The 18229-nt window shown below is 19.8% G+C and overlaps 3 protein-coding genes across 4 annotated transcripts; 2 read left to right on the top strand and 1 right to left on the bottom strand.

The window, feature by feature from the left end:
* Nucleotides 1-177: 177 nt before the first annotated feature.
* On the bottom strand, nt 178-8534 carry LOC127281534 (leucine-rich repeat-containing protein 40-like). Of its 2 annotated transcripts, XR_007843049.1 has the most exons (11): nt 8232-8534; nt 6206-6399; nt 5879-6082; nt 5577-5700; nt 4651-4820; nt 4365-4507; nt 3964-4164; nt 3388-3717; nt 3062-3247; nt 1460-1851; nt 178-969 (listed from the first exon to the last, which is right to left on the bottom strand). XR_007843049.1 is itself a non-coding variant. In XM_051305257.1 (10 exons), exons 1-10 carry the CDS (start codon nt 8380-8382, stop codon nt 861-863), a joined length of 1812 nt encoding a protein of 603 aa, XP_051161214.1. In that variant the 5' UTR covers nt 8383-8534; the 3' UTR covers nt 662-860. The 2 variants fall into 2 exon arrangements, 1 of the variants encoding a protein (XP_051161214.1); XM_051305257.1 differs by lacking the exon at nt 1460-1851 and having other exon boundaries at nt 662-969.
* A 74-nt stretch (nt 8535-8608) lies between these two features.
* On the top strand, nt 8609-12890 carry LOC127281535 (cell cycle checkpoint protein RAD17). The gene is made up of 9 exons (XM_051305258.1): nt 8609-8775; nt 9507-9918; nt 10294-10450; nt 10740-10862; nt 11105-11283; nt 11372-11461; nt 11758-11948; nt 12237-12355; nt 12668-12890. Exons 1-9 carry the CDS (start codon nt 8761-8763, stop codon nt 12798-12800), a joined length of 1419 nt encoding a protein of 472 aa, XP_051161215.1. The 5' UTR covers nt 8609-8760; the 3' UTR covers nt 12801-12890.
* Nucleotides 12891-13186: 296 nt separating this feature from the next.
* Nucleotides 13187-18200, top strand: LOC127281529 (glutathione synthetase-like). The gene is made up of 11 exons (XM_051305252.1): nt 13187-13727; nt 14000-14183; nt 14458-14533; nt 14870-15003; nt 15206-15248; nt 15441-15514; nt 15687-15851; nt 16841-16994; nt 17171-17278; nt 17506-17780; nt 18001-18200. Exons 1-11 carry the CDS (start codon nt 13628-13630, stop codon nt 18125-18127), a joined length of 1440 nt encoding a protein of 479 aa, XP_051161209.1. The 5' UTR covers nt 13187-13627; the 3' UTR covers nt 18128-18200.
* Nucleotides 18201-18229: the final 29 nt, after the last annotated feature.

The following is an 18229-nucleotide window of genomic DNA, read 5'->3' on the forward strand; positions in this document are numbered from 1 at the left end:
TAATAATTTTGATGTAAAACATTAATACATGTAGCATTAAGGAAATAAATTATCTATCTATCTATCTATCTATCTAATAATAATAATAATAAATAATAATAATAAGCAATAATTAAATAATCATAAATTCTACTTCTTAGATAAAATAAATAAAAACTAATAATAACAAAATAACAGAAAAATTTAATAATCTAAATTAATATTTGATATTGAAATATAATATAATTGAAAATAAAAATATAATACTATGTAATCATAAAATTAAAATTTCCAATTTTTTCTTTAATCAAAACAAAATATTTCTTTTTAAATTTCATTTGAGCATATGGTGGGAGTTTTTTTTTATAAAAATACTGTTTCACAATTTCTTTTGAAAAGAAATTCAAAAGAATTTGTTTTGAAAATCGATAGTAAATTTAGAATTAAGTAATTTAATTTTTATGTCCCATCAAAAAAAAAAAAAAAAGTTTTAAATGATCCACTTCTTGTAAATTGTATTTTAGAAACAATTTTTAAAGTTATAGAGAATTCCCTAACATTTTTAATTTTAACACTATATCAATTTTAATAGCATAAATATTTGATAGATATAAAATGAAAAATTGTAAAATATCAATACGAACAATAGTATTTTTCATTTTATATTTATTATTTACCAATAAGTGATAAATTATTACCTATATTAATATAATTAATACTTTTGGTAATTTACATAATACTTATTTATATTTTATTTTCTATTGATATTAAATTTTATATTCTTTTATATTTAAATATTATTTATAATATTTTTTATAAAGTAATTTATATTTTTGATGGGACGAAAAAAATTGAATTATTTATTTAAAAAATCACATTAATTACGTTCGTGGAATTTTGTCACGAAGATAAGAAAGTATATCTTCTGTTCCCTTAAGTAAAGTTGCTTGTCTCGGTTGTTTAAAACAATTTCCAGTAAGCGATAATGTTCTGAAATTTAAATATATATTTATTATTATTATTAGAAATTATTTTTCAATTATATTTTGACAAAAAAAAAAAAAATTTTCTGCCCCTGGAATAGTGAATTGAAAATTTCAACAAATTAAATTTAGAGCTTATTCACGAGTCTCTAAAATTTACAGTATTTTATTTAAATATAATAAATTATATTTCTGTATACAGGGATTTAAAAATAATATTTAAAAATTAAATTGAAAAGAACTATTTCAGAGGCAAAATTAATTTCGGAGAGTGCTATCAAATACAAAAATTAATTTTTTCACAATTAACTAAAAATTTTTATAACTTCAAAAAAAAGTATAGCGAAAGCAAAATTTAATTAAAATGACGAAAAATAAAAAATTATATTTAGGAAATAATTTGAAAAATAATTTTTAATTAAATTAATACCCTCTCATATATGATAATTAAAAAAAAAAAATTGAAATGTAGTGCAACAATTAAATTTCATTCTTACCTTATTTTTTTGTGTAATTATTGAATTATAAGATGATGATTATGATGATAATACGAAAATAAAATGGGAAATGTCGATGAAAAACGGCATCATAAATGTTCCAGTATAAATATTGAATTCTGAATATATTTTATGGGATATATCATGCGCACAAAATGCAATATACTTGGTAAAGCAAGTGGAAAAGTGAGCAATTTTATAATATGCAGTGTTTAATATATATGCACATTAAATACGTAACTCACTTATGTACATATACAAAAATGTATATATCTATTATACGAATATAAAAATATCTGCACGAAAAAAATTTCACTGATTCATGCAAATTTATACAGCTTTTCGTTTTGTTTTTTTTTTTTTTTCATATTATGAAATGAATAATACTATAGCTACAAAAAAAACAAAAATTTGTACAAAAAATTACGAAATAAATACATAAATTATTATACTTAAATAACATAAATTAAATTAATTAATTATTATAATTATAATTATTATAATAATAAATTAAAAATAAATTAAATTAAATAAAAAAAAAACATAAATCAATTCTAAAATTAATTAAAATTTAAATATAACAACAATTTATACAGGACATGATACAAATTTATTATTATTAAACAAATATGTATTTTAATAAAAAAAATTTAAATATTTTTAACATAAATTTAAATTCAATTTAGTATTTAAAAAATTCTATTATTTACAAATTTAATTAACTTCTTTTTGAATTAAATTAAAAAGAATTTTTTTTATAATAAATTAAATTAGAGATTTTTTTCATAAAAGTCTTATAACAATTAAAAAGCAATAATAATAATTATTTAATTAAAAATAATTCAATTTTAAATATTTGTATAACATTTTTTATTTTAGGCATTTTTATTTTTTTTTAAATGTTGTTTTATTTGTTAAATAAACAAATAACATTTAAATTTAAAAAAAAAAAAACTAAATTGGCAACATCAATTTTTTAACCAAATTTTTAATATTTTAGAAAAAATGATATAATTTTTTAAAAAATATTGTGTCTTTAATGTAAAAAAGAAATATTGATGATGTAAAATTTATAATATTTTTTAATTTATGGTAAAACTAAAATTTTATTAAATTACTTATTTGTTCAAAAGAAATAATTCCTGTCTCGATAATAATAATAATAATAATAATAATAATAATAATAATAATAATAATAAAAATTGAGGATGATTTTTTCAATTTTCATTTCTTGATTTTAACATTTTAATGAAATTATAATAAATAATTTCATTTAAATTATAAATTTTTGTTATTATTAATTAATTAATTATTAAATTTTATTTTCTTATTAAAAAGTAGTTAAAGAGTAATAAATACAAATAAAAGCAGAAGAAAATAATAGAAAAGAGAGAAAAAAGGACTCGTTTTGTATGAGAATATAAAATTTTTTTTGAAGGGAAAAAAGTTTTTTCTATAAAGAAAGAACCCACTTATTGTTTACTATTATTATTATTATTATTATTATTATTATTAATATTAAAATTATTAAACTAAAAGAACATTTAAAAATATAATATTGTAAGCAATAAAAAAAAAAATGTTTCTAATTTTCCAAAATACCTGAGATGTATTAAATTTCCCAATTCCGGTGGAACATGTCCAATATTATTATTAGAAAAATCAAGAATTGCGAGTCTTCGTAATTTACTTAATCCAATTACATCAATATTTTTAATTTGATTATCGTTTGCTGCAAGTATTTCCAAATGAGAAATTTCATAAATGCATTCGGGTATTTCTGTGAATCTTCGACAAAAATTAATTGTATTAATTTTACAATTCAACTAATTAATTTAATTAATTAAATTAATTATCTAATTCGACATTTTCTTTAAAAAAATTGTATTTAAATTTATTTAATAATATTTATATAGGTATATATTTACTTGTTAAATGATATATTTAATTCTCGTAAACGTTCAAGTTGTCCAATATTCATCGGCAAATTACACAAACGATTTCTATTTAAATCCAAAAATTGTAAATATTCAAGTACACCAATCCAATTTGGTATTTCAATTAATTGATTACATGATAATTTTAAATCGGTAACAGTTATTATTTGCGATAATGCATCTGATAATTCATGTAATCTATTTCGACTTAAATCGACACACGTTACTTCAGCTTCTTTTGCATCATTAAAAACAATATCGGGAATATTTGACAAATTCTTACCAATGAGACTCAGTAGTCTTGCATTTTTCATTGCATATCTAAAAGTTACATTAAAAAAAAAAAATATTAAGAAATCTAAACATTTTTCAAATCTCTGAAGAAATTATTATTTTTCATTAATTGAATAATATGTTTCGAAATATTCAAAATATTCTGTGTAATAATTATAAATTAAGAAAACAATATTAATTTTTTTGCAAAATCTTTTTTTTTTTAGAGAATTAATTTGGATTTATTTAAAATTTATATTTTAATTTAATAAAGGGGAAAAAAAATTGACATACTTGTCGGGAAAATTTTCATCCTCATAAAGTGGCGACGAACAATCTCGAATTTCAATATTACTTGCGTTTGTGCTTTGTCGTAAATGACGTAATATTCGAGGTGTGCCTAATTGGACAATGTCACGTCTAATATTTTCCAATTTATTTCCTTCCACAATGAAATTATGTAAATTTGGCATTATGCCGATACAATTTGGAATTCTAAAAATATTTACAGATTCTTTTATAAAATGAATTATTATTTAAAGGAATCTTTAATTAACTTTCATTTATACTTGAATTTATTTTATAAAAAAAAATACAACAAATTTAAATAAATAGTAAACATAAATAAATTTTGATAAATTATTATTATAAAAACAAAATAAGAAATAGTAAAAAATTAAAAAAAAATTACTCACGAAGATATATTATTGTGTGAAAGATCAAGTTGTTCCAAATTTATAAGCTGAATCATTTCTTCTGGAATTATTTCAATTTTATTGCCTCCGAGTAAAAGTGATTTTAATTGACCCATTCCTTCCAAACTCAAAATATCAATTTCCTGAACAAAAAATAGTTTTTTTTACTACATTTAAGAGATTATTAAATAAAATTTTAGCAAATATTAAAAATAAATAAAATATTTTACAAAATAGTTTCTTTTTCCCCTCTGAGGAAATTGATATTAAAAAAATAAAAACTCACCGGTATATTATTATTTGTGAGATGAAGTTCTCGTAATGAAGAACAACCATTAACATCAGGAAATATTTTTAAATTATTCGAACCAAATAATAGAGCCTCAACTTTTCTCAATTCACCAAGAGGCGGTAATGTTTCCAAATGATTGAAACTTGCATCCAATTTTTTTAACGCTGAATTAGAGTTCAAAAAAAAAAAATTACAATTTACATAAAAATTTTTACAGTGGAAATTCTTCAAAAAAAATTTTAAATAGCATACAAACATTTAAATAAAGAGCAAATAATTTGCAAAAAATAAAAAAAAATTTTAATTTAAAATATAGAAATACAGAAACTAATGTTTAAAAAATATGTTTTGTTGCGATAAATTAGAAAGAAATTTTTATCCACTTCAAGGCTGAAAAAGTTGAATCAATAAATATCAAGTCAATCGATAAATAATAATATAGAAAGAAATTTCTTTCTACAGGTTAATCCATTATATTTCACCTATAAAGACATTGGCCTACTTTTAGAAAAAAATTTATAATTCATAATAATTAATTTTCATATCCGTACAATTCATTTTTGACAATTAATAAAATTCTATATAACAAATTTTCAATTTACAGATTTTTTATTTCATCGAATTAAAATTTAACAGAATAATATTATTTGCTCGATTTTAAATTAAACCAAATAGTCATTTAAATGAATTTTTATTCTAAAAAAAAGAATATTAGAAAGAATTTTTTTCTAGTTGAATTTAAATTTAGCATTAAAATATTTATCGATGTTTTGTCCCAATAAATAAATATAATTATTTTAATAAATTTTGGCAAAATATAATGGATTGACCTCTACATTCTAAATAGAAAATTAATAGTGTGTGTGTGTTTATTTTTATTATAATACAAAGAAAAAGAGTTCCTGTTTTAAAAGACACACCTCGCATGTTCGTTATATCAGGTGGCAATTCAGTGAGCATATTGTGACTCAAGTCAAGAGAAACTAATCGCACCAAATAACCAGTTCCAATAGGTAATTCAGTTAGGTTGTTACTCGAAAGATTCTGAATAAATATGCAAATATTTTACCAAAAAAAAAATCATTTTACTCTTCAACTTTACTTAACTTTTTGTATAATTATTTATATCTATTTATCAATTATTAAATATATAATAATAAATTTCATTTAAAGACAAACTTATGGAAAAATTTAAATGAAACCAAAAAAAAAAAATACATACCAAACTCTCGAGCATAATTAAATCACCAATCGCAGAATTTAATTCCACGAGAATATTATTCTTTAAATCTAATTTTCGTAATTCAATGAGTTTGTAAAATTCTAATGGAAGAATTTTTATTTTATTAAAAGAAAGATTTAATCTCTTTAAATTGTTCAAATTTTCTATTTCAGACGGTAAAGTTTCTAATAAATTATCATGAAGCTGCAAAAAAAAGGAGAAAATTGAATAAAAAATTTTCTTTGAAAACTAAAATTGTTTTGAAAAAACTATATAATTATATATAATTTATTATTTAATGGTAAAAAAAATTAATTGCACACTTACGTCAAGAAGTGTGAGATCCAATAAATTTTTTATACGCGAATCAATTGAACAAAGACTATTGGAACTTAAATCTAAAATTCTAAATGGTTCCTGTTCCCACCAACAATCTTTTCTCTGTTCAAAATCAATTTCCGTGCGAAGATTATCTAATTCCTCTTTTGTTAGTTCATTAATAGTCCATAATTTTTCAGGTACTGAAAAAAAAAAAAAATTGGTAAAAATTGATAATATTCATGCAAAATATTATCATTCTTACAGGTCTCGGATTGACTTTAAGGCACAAAAAAAGACGTTTTATTCGATTTATATTAAAAAAAAGACGATTGTTTTTATTTTCGAATAATCGAATTAATTGTAATTGTAAGACAAATTTTCAAAATTTTATTTAAATAGGACAAATTTCTCAAAAAAAATTCTTAAAGTTCCATTTATATAATTTTTTCAAATCTGATTTAATGAATTTATTCGAATTAAAAATTTTGTCATTATAATTTTTAGTTTTGATGGACAAAAAAAATTTTAGGCAATACTTAATCAAGTTTTACAGATTTTTAAATAAAATTTTTTTTTTAAATAATAATAACTTTGGAAGAATTAAAGTTAAAATTTTTAATAATTGAATTTCAAAATTTTTTATTAATTTTTAAACAAAAATTTTAATTTTACAGAACTAAAAATAATTTATCAAATAATTTTAGATAAATTATTTTTTAAAAGTATAATATTGAATTTTCAAAGAGTTGATATTTTGATTTTTGAAATTAATTCAACTTCAAGTGATTTTTAATTTAAAATTTTTGATAATTTCTATTACTAAAAAATTTATTAGAAATTGCAAACAAAAATACAATAATTTGAAAACTTTTTAAGTGAAAAATGGTTTTTCAGATACATAGTTGAATTATTTTCGAAGAATATTATAAAAATCATTTAAAATAATTAAATTTCAGGAGAGTTATAATTGAAATTATTAAATTTCAAAAATTTTTAGAAATAATTAAATTTTAGAAGCCTTTAAATTGAACTTTTTGAAAATAATTGAATTTCAAAAAATTGTGTTAAATTTCAGACAATAATTATAAGAGAAATTTTTAGTAATTTCTGATGATGAAGAATTTATTAGAAATCACATAATAAAATTGAATTCCAAAAGTTTTTAATTGAAAAATGCTTTCAGATAATTGAATTTCAAGTGATTTTGAATTAAAAATTTTTGATAATTTTATTTGCTAATTTTTTTTTTAAATTATAAACAATTATTAAATTTCATAAAAAATTTTAATTGAAAAATAGTTTAAGATAATTGAATTTGTGAAGAATTTTATTAAAATTATTAATAATTTTAGTTAATTAATAATTAATTAAGTGAAGAATTTTAGTTAAAAATTTGTTAATTAATTGAAATAAAGAAGATCTGAAAAAGATTTGCATCCTATACCAAAAAAAAAAACATATTTTGTTTTAAATTTTTGTAAAAAAAATGTTAAAAAAAAGTAGAAAAAATCGCATTTTATTAAAATAAGTCGAAAAAAATTGGAAAAAAATCGAAAAAGTTGTATAATCCGAGTCCTGTTGTTATATTTTTATTTTTTCCGTCATTTTTTTATTGTTATCCTGTACAGTGTTAAAATAAATAAAATTTATTTTGTTCACAATCGTCAAATATTTATTGTTTAATTCAAGATACTTTATTTATTAAATATTGTAAAATATTGTAAAATATATCTTCAGTTGAAATAAAGATAATTTTTTATATTATATCTAAAAATAAATAGTAGATAAATATATATATATATATATATAAATAAAATTTAATATTGTAAAAAACATCGATACAAAAAAATAATATTTATAATAAAATATATTATTCTTTTGCAAAATAGAATGTTTTGTTTATAAACAGCGAATTTATAGGTTATGTTTCAGTTTTGTTTACATGTAATTCTTATATTTACACATATACAATAAATGAGAAGAAGAATGTAAATAATAATTTATAGGTTATGTAATTAAAAATTTTAATTACCTGTAGCTAGACCACGACCTGACATATCTAATTGACCAGATTTTCTTGTTGAAATTATTAATTCAAACGAGAGTTCATCATTGTCATCTGTTTTTGTACGCTGTTTAAAAACAGCATTATGATTTATTATTTTCTTTCTCGCTGATTTCATATTGAATAAAAATTACTCCTTTATTATTATTCACACGTCTCCTGTGCGTTTTTTCTATATATAAATTTGTTCAAATTAATTAACTATTACGTATTCCATTGACAAGGACAATGTTTTGATTATTGTTTCCGGATTTCCCCCCGTTCAATATTTACATTTCAGTAATCGTTTTTACCTGTAATATCGGTAATATATCGACATAAATCAAGTTTATAATTTTCACGATAGGTGACTACAGAGTAAAATTCTTATAGAAAAGTTGTCAAAATATCAGATACAAATAAACATTTTTCTTTTTTTCTTTAAAAATGAGTAGTTTATTTATCTTTTTTTTCTGTTAATTTATTTTATTTTTGAAACAAACGTTCTGTAAAAATAATGTCTCAACACAAGGTAAAGTTTAAAAACAAAATTCGAAAAATCTATAAATATATGTAAATGGAAAATTTTAATTTTCAAAGTATTTTTATTTTGCATGTTTTATCTATAAAAATAAATTGTTTTATCATGTAATTATTAAAATTTACATTTAGTACAAGTTATTTTTTTTAATACTGTCATTATTAAATTTATTATTGCTTTTGAATGTAAATATTTTTTTATAATCCGGCTTGCGAATTTGTAGGTTAGAATTGTCAAAATTCGTATAGTTAGTTAGAAATTTGAATAAAAAAAAATTAATTATATAAACAGCATTTTTTTTGCAAACAAAATATTTCTTAACTCTTAAAATATTTAAAAAAAATTATTTTTTAAAAAAATTTAAGAATATAAAAAATTAATAATAGTAAAAAAAGCCACTAAAAATTTTTATTTTATAGTTGTTTTTTGATATACTCAAATTCATAAAAATTTATTATTAATTGAAAGATAAATTCAAAATATTTATAAAGAAATTTTAATTTTTATCTTTCGTTTTTTTTTTTTTCTATAATTAAAATAAAAATTGAATTTAAAATTTAAATTAATTTAATGATAAATAAATTCTCGAACTTATTTATTATTTATTTTTCGATCTAGAAATGTTAAAAATGTATATATTTATATATCTTTTATTCTAATCACAAAAATTTATCATTTATTATAGAATTTTATTTTGTAAAAATGAATTATTTGATTTCTAGAAAAATACATGGGTATTGCCATCATTTGATTGTCCACCATCAAAAACACCAATTAAATTTAAACGTAATGCCTCAATGCCAATTAAATCACCCGATAGTCCACCAAAGAGAAGTTTTACAAGAAAATATTCCGATGAATTTTCAATTAAAAAAGAAAATATCAGTAGTCTTTCATTATTGATGACTGCGTGTTATCCAAAAATTGTTGCCGATTTAGCAATAAGTCGACAAAAACAACAAGAAATCTCAGCATGGATTGAAAGTAAAACATGCCGAGGAAAACCTTGTATATTAATTATTTCCGGTCCATCTGGTTGTGGAAAAACTGCAGCCATTCGTGTTATTGCCGAAGAATATGATTTTGAAATTACCGAATGGATTACTCCTTTAGATCAACTTATGGATGAAAATAGTAAGAATAATAATAATAATAATAAAAATATTTAAAAAATAATAATAATATTAAATTAAAGATAAAATAAAAAGAAATATTATTAAAAAATTAAAAAAAGTGGTCGAAATTGAAAAAAAAACTTCAAGAAAATTTGTTTTCTATTTTTTCTATTATAATTACAAAATTTTATTTTTATTTTCTCACTTTCTAAAAATCCGTAATGTTTAGAAAAAATTTAATTTTTGATTCATTAAAATCTGTTAAAAATTGATTGAAATATAAAGAAAAGAAAAAAAAAAAATTTTAGTATAAAAATTGAAAAGTATAATGTAATTTATTAATAAATTGTTGTTGCTTGTGTGATTTATGATTAAATTTGAATTGTTTCAACAGATAGAATAATGAGACAAGGTGACAAATTTGAAGAATTTTTAATACGAGCAACTAGATACAATTCAGTATTAAGTAATAATTCGAGACGTATGTTATTAGTCAAAGAATTGCCAAATGTATTCATCGATGATAAACAAGGATTCCATGCTGTTTTAGAGTAATTTTATTTAATTATTCATTTTTTATTTATTAAATTTACAATTTTTTATTTACTCTAATTAATTGAATTTGAAATATTTATTAATTTATTTATTTTTATTAATTAAATAATTTCCCCTTATTTTTAACAATTAAATTGTTTATATATTATAAAGTCCAAACAAATATATATTTTTTTTTATTTTTTAAACTGGAAACAAGAAACAAAATAATTAGAAATTAATGAAATTTATTTAATTCGATTAAAAATTTTTGAATTTCATTAGGAAATATTTTTTTCTCTTCAGAAATTACATCAGTTATGGAAGAGAACCGCTTGTTTTTATAAATACAGAAACTGGAAATTCGAGAATGATGCAAACTGTATTCGCAGCAAATGTTAGAGAACAATTTGGTATTGATGTAATTAAGTAAGTGTAAAAAAAAAAATTGAAAAAAATATTTTTAAAAAAACATAAAATAGCTTTAAGAGAAAATAATAATAAATTTAAATTTTTAAAGAAATAAAAATTATCGTAATAATTATAATTATAAAAATAATAATTTATTTAATATTTTTTTTTAAATTATAGAAATTAATCGTAATTTCTATTCGATAATTTCGATAAATTAATAAAAATTTGTTTTACTAAATTGAGAATTACTTTTTCAGTATAAATGCAACAACACAAGTGGCAATGAAAAAAACACTAGAACGAATATCGAAAATATTAAATAGTAAAGCGAGTCATTTTCTAAATGTTACACAAGATAAAATAAGTGAAACACTCGCTAATCAAATTGGTGATGTAAGAAGTGCAGTATTGAATCTTATTTTTGCCTCATTGAAAGGTAGGAAATTTTATAATGAAAAAAAAATAAAATAAAATAACTGAAAATCTAAGATTTAGACAAAAATTATTTGGCACAATTTTTTCAGTACCTGACAGTGTCAAGAAAAGTACATGCGAAGGACGAGAGGAAACTTTAACTCTTCTTCATGGTGTTGGAAGAGTTATAAATCCAAAAAGTAAGAATTTGCAAAATATATTTTTTAAAAAATTGTTTTTTTAATTCCAAAAAAGTGGTTGAAAACCTTTTTTTAAAATTATTTTTAAATCTAATAAAAAAAGTAATAGGAATAGTTATTAACTTTAATTTATAATTTTTTTTAAATATAAGCTAAGGTAAAATTAATTTTTAGAGATAGAAATTTAAAATATATTTAAATAAATAGAAATTGAGTTTTTATTCAATTTCAATAATTAGGTGAATAATAATTACTTTTTTTTGGACTTTGAATATTTTTTTTTTCTTTTTCTTAAGGAATTAATGAGGGAAAATCGTCAAAATTTGTCCATGATCCTGACGATACTGCGTCATTTTTTCAATCGCAAGCCGCAAATTTCGTTCATTTTCTTCATGAAAATTATTTAAATACATTGCGAGATATCGAACGAGCCGAATTAAGTTCCGATATTTTGAGTGCAGCCGATGTTCTAACATCTGAATGGCGGGTAAGCAAATTTAATTATTAGAAAAATAAAAAACTTAAATAATTAAAAAACAAAAAGAAAATAAGCGAGAAACTTTGTTAATTATTTAGTTAATTAATAATTTATGTAAATTTTACTTCATTTAAAAATACAGTTTTTAAAAAATTTAGTCTAAAATTAAAATTCTATTTTTATTATTTTCCTATCAGTTATTTTGTTTTTATTTTTAAAAATTAATTAACAAATTCGCGGCTATTTTCAACTTTATACATCGAAAAATAATAAATATTTTAAAAAAATTTTTTATAGGATTCAAATTTAAACAAAGTCTCATTATCATTTTGCGTGAGGGGATTAATGGTTGCCAATAATAATCCAGTGAGCGGTTGGAATCCAGTTAAAAAACCTCAAAGCGGTTTTTTGAAAACGTAAAATTATATTTAAAAATTATCTTTTAAAGAATATTTTCAGAAATCTTTTTGGAAAATCAGTAAAATTATTTTTTTCAATTAATTAAAAAAAAAGTGATTAAATTAATTGGACAATTTTTTAAAAAAATTAATTCAAAAAATCAGTTCGGAAATTAATTTAAAAAAAAAATAAAACATTTCTTTTATTAAAATTGTCTAATTAATATCGATCTAAATCGAAACAAAATTTTAAATTTATTAAAAAATCAGATTGGAAATTAATTGAACATTTTTTCTTTTATTTATTAATAATTAATAATTAATTTTCAGAGATAGAAATTTAGCTTCAGCTGAAATTTCCTGGTATAAAACAATAATTAAACCAAATTCAAAAAAGTCCAACGAAGGAGAAATTGATAATGCAGTTGTTGATGCAGAATCAATAATTGAAGATGTTGATTAGTCGTTTAGATTCTTTTTTTTTGTATTATATTATAATATTATATTTTTTTATATTTTCTGTAAAATAATAAATAAAGAAATCTAAAAAGTGTTTTTTTTTTAAAGAAAATAATTAAGAAATAATTATTATAAGTTGCGATTGAAAAAAAATATAAGAAAAATTTGACAATTAAATTATTTAAAAATGAATTAAAATTATTTAAAATTATTTGAAAATTATTTAAAATTATTTGAAAATTAATATCAAAAAATTGTTTCCGTCTTTATTTGGGTACAATTAATTTAGAATAATTTAATTTTAAATAAATTATTTTATAATAAATTATAAAATTAAATTTTTTGTATTTTACCGCCAATAACGTGTTTATATTAACAGTAGCTAACTTCACTTCAGTATGATAATGTTGACAAAGTTGTCAATATTTTTGTTTAAGTATTGTTTGGTTCTTTCTGGTAAAAAAAATTAATTTTATAAAATTTTTATCGTAATTTTAGTGTTTTTCTTTTTGTTTAGTCAATGATTAAACAAGTTTACGAAATACAATTTCTACCTTTTTTGAGGTTAGAAAAATTACCTGCCACATAAAGTCACGTGCGTGTAGAAGAGAATTGCAAGTTGGAGAATAATTTTTATTTTTTCTTATTTTAATTGTTCATCTTGTGACAGGAATAAATTAGTAGTAAAAATTGCTATTAAATCAGTTTTACATTACGAGGAAATAACGACAAGACTAATAATTCGTTAACAGTTATTATTATTCTGCAAAAATTTGTTTATTGATTGCGATATACAGTTTGTTATTTATTTTTTTTTAAATCTATATAATTATGTATAAAGCAAAATTAGAACCATGTTTAGAATTAAATCTATCGAGTCAAGAATTAGAAACTGTTACACAGAAGGCAAAAGATTGGGCAATTATGAATGGTAAGTTATTTTAATAATAAAAACAAAATATTATTTTATTATTAAAAAAATAGTTAAATTATTATTTAAAAAAAAAATAATTAAATTTTTTTTTTTTTTTTTTATTTATTTTACGGGTTTACAAAATAATCATTAAACTTAAATTTCTACATTAAATTAAGTTATAGAAAAAAGAAGTTTATATATTTATTTATGCAAATATAACGATATTTTGTTTGTTAATAAATTATTAAACATTATTGTCGAAACGAAAATCTTATTTCAATTTTCAGGTATTAGTATGAGATCGAAAGAATTTTTTAATTTAGATCAAGTGCAAATTGCACCATTTTTACTATTACCATCGACATTTCCAAAAAAAGAATTCGAAAAAGCAGCGGAAATTCAAATTATTATAAATGAATTAATGCACAATGTTGCACATGATCATCAATTTTTAATTGAGGTTTTGAAAAGGTAAAAAATTATTCAAATTTTACTTTCAAAATTATATATTTTTTTTTTGAAATATTCATCATAAATTTTCTAGTTTTTACTGGTATATCCTTGAAATTTTTTTAAACAATTTTTTTTCTGTACTTCTCGTTTTTTTCGTATAATAATTAACAATTAAGCGAAAGGAAATTATATAATTCACTTTGAATTTTTATGTTATTTTCCAAATGTTTGCTTAAAATAAATAATTATAATAATTGAAAAATTGTTTTTTTTTTTCATCTCGTTTTTTTAGTACAATCGAAGTCGATGATTTTACAAGGAAATTGTTTGAAATTTATGAAATAGTTCATGCTGAAGGTTTTAAGCAGGTGATCATTATTATTTATTATGATAAATATATAATTATTTATTTAAATATTTGTTTTTTGAAATTTTGAATTCTAATTTTTGCTTCGGAAAATTATCTTAATTTTTTTTTATAATTAAAAACCTCAAAATATTTTTTCATTACGGTCAGGGAAAAAATTTAAATTCTTTCTAAAAATAGAGAGAAAAACAAAATAAAATTTTTCTGGAAAATAAATTTATTTTATTTTTTATTGCTTTATGTATTAGATTAATTTTTCTTTTTTTTTTTTTGTTTTTTTAACAAAAAATTGGAATTTTAATGAGAGTAATTATCGAGTTATTTTAATATTTTACAGACAATTAGTCTCGGTTTGTTTAGATCAGATTACATGCTTCATAGCGATGGTGATAATAAAATTCAACAAGTAGAAATAAATACTGTAGCTTCAAGTTTCGCTGGTATGGCAAATGCAATCACTGAATTTCATAGGTAAATTCAACGATTTATTAAATTTCTTCTTTTTAGAAAAATTCTGGAAAAACATATTTAATTTTACATTTTTCTAAATAATTATTATTTTTAGTCTATGAAAAAAAATTGTCAACTCAGTATAAAATAATTACAAGAATTTTTTTTTCCCACCAAATGAAAATAAGTAAAAAAAAATTAATTTAAAATAATCATTTTACAGATATATTTTAAAAGATTTGGGACATTCCGATAAATTAAAAAATGTAAGTTCAGTTTTATTGAATGAAAAAATGTAATTGTTATTTATTCATTTAATTACATATTTTAATCCATGTTTAATCACATAAAATTTTATAACACCTAAATTTGTTTTTTTTGTAATTAAAAATTTAATTTAGTTTTTATTTTTAAATAAAAAATTTTGATTCTAAATAAATGTGCGTTATCAATTTTAGATTCCTGACAATAATTCGGTAACAGGATTTTGTACAGGTTTAGTGTGCGCTTGGTCCTTGTATGGAAATGAGGAGTAAGTTATTTTCTAAAATATATTTCGATAAAAAAATAATTATAATACTTTATTTCCTGACATCTAAATGCGAAGAGTTAAATAATAATAATAATAATAATAATATTATTAATAATTAATATTAATATTAAAAATAATAATAATAATAATAATAATGTGAAATTAATTTCAGAGCTAAAATATTGTTTGTCGTTGAAGACGTTACTTACAATATAAGTGATCAAAGATTTATTGAGTTTGGAGTGCAGCGTTTAAATCCAAAAATCAAAATTATCAGAAGAAATTTAACTGAATTAGTTAAACAAGCTAAATTGGGACCACAAAATGAATTAATTGTGTAAGTAAAAATAATTAATTAACATTAATTTGTCGGGAAATATACAAAATATTAAAATTCACTTCAATTTTACAAGAAATTTTTCGTCAAATTGAGAATTTTATTTATTAAATATAAGTTTTTATTTATTTTCTATTCATTCGAATTTTCATTTAGCAGAATTATTCTTCAATAGAATTTCTATTAAGCTAAATTTTTAAATAGAATAATTTTTAATTCACCGAATTTTCATTTGACTGAACCTTTATTTTAATAATAATCATTCAACCGAATTTTCTTCTAACCAACTTTTTATTTAGCTAAATTTTTATTTAACAGTTATTCTTATGTCAACAGTTAACAGTTATTCAACGATTTAAAAGAAAAGTATTTTTCTACGAAAATTGCTATAACTTTTTTTGTCTTGAAAATTTTTTCGAATACTAGGACTCGATTAACAATTTTTAAATGAAAAATTTGCAGGCAAAATTTTTTTTTATTATTTATCATTTTATTTTGATTTATTATTTTTTGGATGAAAAATATTTTTTTTTCTAATCGTCGATCACACAAACGTTGTGAACTTCAATTGATGTTAAATTTTACTAATTAAAAATTAGAATAAAAATAGTAATTAAATATTAAATTAAGTAAAATTAAAATTTGGCTAATTAGACTTTTTTACATTTAATAATTATGCTAAATGAAAATTCTGCTTAATGATAATTCGTTTAAATAAAAACGCAATTAAAAGAAAAGTTTTATTAAGTGGAAATTTGATTAACCAATGATTGTGTTAATAGAGAGTTTATTTTGGTATTAATTTTGATAAAAATGTAAAATGATAATAATTAGTAAATACTAATTATTAAATTAATATGGCTGAATAAAATTTTTCATGTAAAATTTAGCTTTTTAAAAAGATAATTTAGTTTCATTTGTCACACATTTTTCTGTAAATTTGAATTGAAAATATATTTAATGAGAAAATAAATTTTTAATTTTATCAGAGAGGACGCGATAATTTCTGTGGTATATTTTCGTTCAGGATATGGACTTGAGGCTTATCCTACGGAAAAAGAATGGGACGTGAGATTATTAATGGAACGTTCTCTTGCTATAAAATGTCCCTCGATACAATATCATTTAGTAGGCACTAAAAAAGTATGTTTTTTTTAACTAGTAAATATTTATATACTTTTTTTTATAAAATTTAGATAATTATAAAAATTTATAAAATAAAAATTATTAAATAATAAATCGTTTTTTTTTGTTGCAATTTCTCGTTTTCAGAGAGCCAAAAAAAAATTTTTATAAAAATTTCTTTTCAAAATAAATAGGTTCAACAGGTTCTATCGTTACCTGGAGTTGTAGAACGTTTTCTCACGGATTCTACTTCAGTCACTAAAGTTACTGATACTTTTACTGGTCTTTATTCTTTGGACTTTGTAAGTAAATTTATATTGTGTCTTTATGAATTTTTCTTATTTTCTTTATTTTTTCTTTTGGGATATTTTTTCAAAAAATTTTCAATTAAATTTGAAGATTAATTTAATTGTCCAGAAAAAAATTAATGTATTTGAAGAACGTAAATTTTGAAGAATTTCACTTCTTATAAATAATAAAAAATAGAGAATTTTATTTGGTAACAATAGAAATGTTTTTTTTTCTGAAGGACGAAAATGGTGAAAAGGCAGTAGCTAAGGGAATCAGTGAGCCTAGAAAATATGTATTAAAACCACAACGCGAGGGAGGTGGTAATAATTTTTACGATGATAATGTTAGAGAACAATTGGAAAAATTTAAAGATTCAAAAGAACGATCTGGATGGATTTTAATGGATCGAATTTTTCCACCACTTTTGAAAAATTATATAATTCGAGCTGGTAATGAAGAAAATAAACCACAAGATGTAATATGTGAACTGGGAATTTATGGCGTAATAATTGGGTATGTTTTTAAAAAAATGATTTTTAAATTTGATTTTATTCTTTAGCAATTAAAAATTTTGAATATATTTTTATAATATTACTTTCTTTTATCAAATTTGTTTATAGAAAATGATATTTAATTAATCAAATTTCATTCTTTTTAAATGTTAATTTAAAATTCTTTTTTTTCAAAATTACTTTTTTTTCTTATTAAGAAGGAAATATTTTAAATGTTTCAGAAATAAAAATGAAATAAAAATAAATGAACAAGTTGGACATCTTTTACGCACGAAATTATCATCTTCAAATGAAGGAGGAATTGTTGCTGGAGCTGGTGCAATTGACAGTCCCTATCTTGTAATTTAAGGTGAATTTGTTTTTTTTCCATTTTTTTTCATATATAATATATACTACAGTAATAAAAAAATTTATAGAACTATTTTTATAGAAATTAATATTTATAGTTTA

Source organism: Leptopilina boulardi, unplaced genomic scaffold (genome assembly GCF_019393585.1).
Source record: "Leptopilina boulardi isolate dan_hultmark-lab unplaced genomic scaffold, ZJU_Lbou_2.1 LbouV2_273, whole genome shotgun sequence".
Classification (NCBI taxonomy): Eukaryota; Metazoa; Arthropoda; class Insecta; order Hymenoptera; family Figitidae; genus Leptopilina; species Leptopilina boulardi.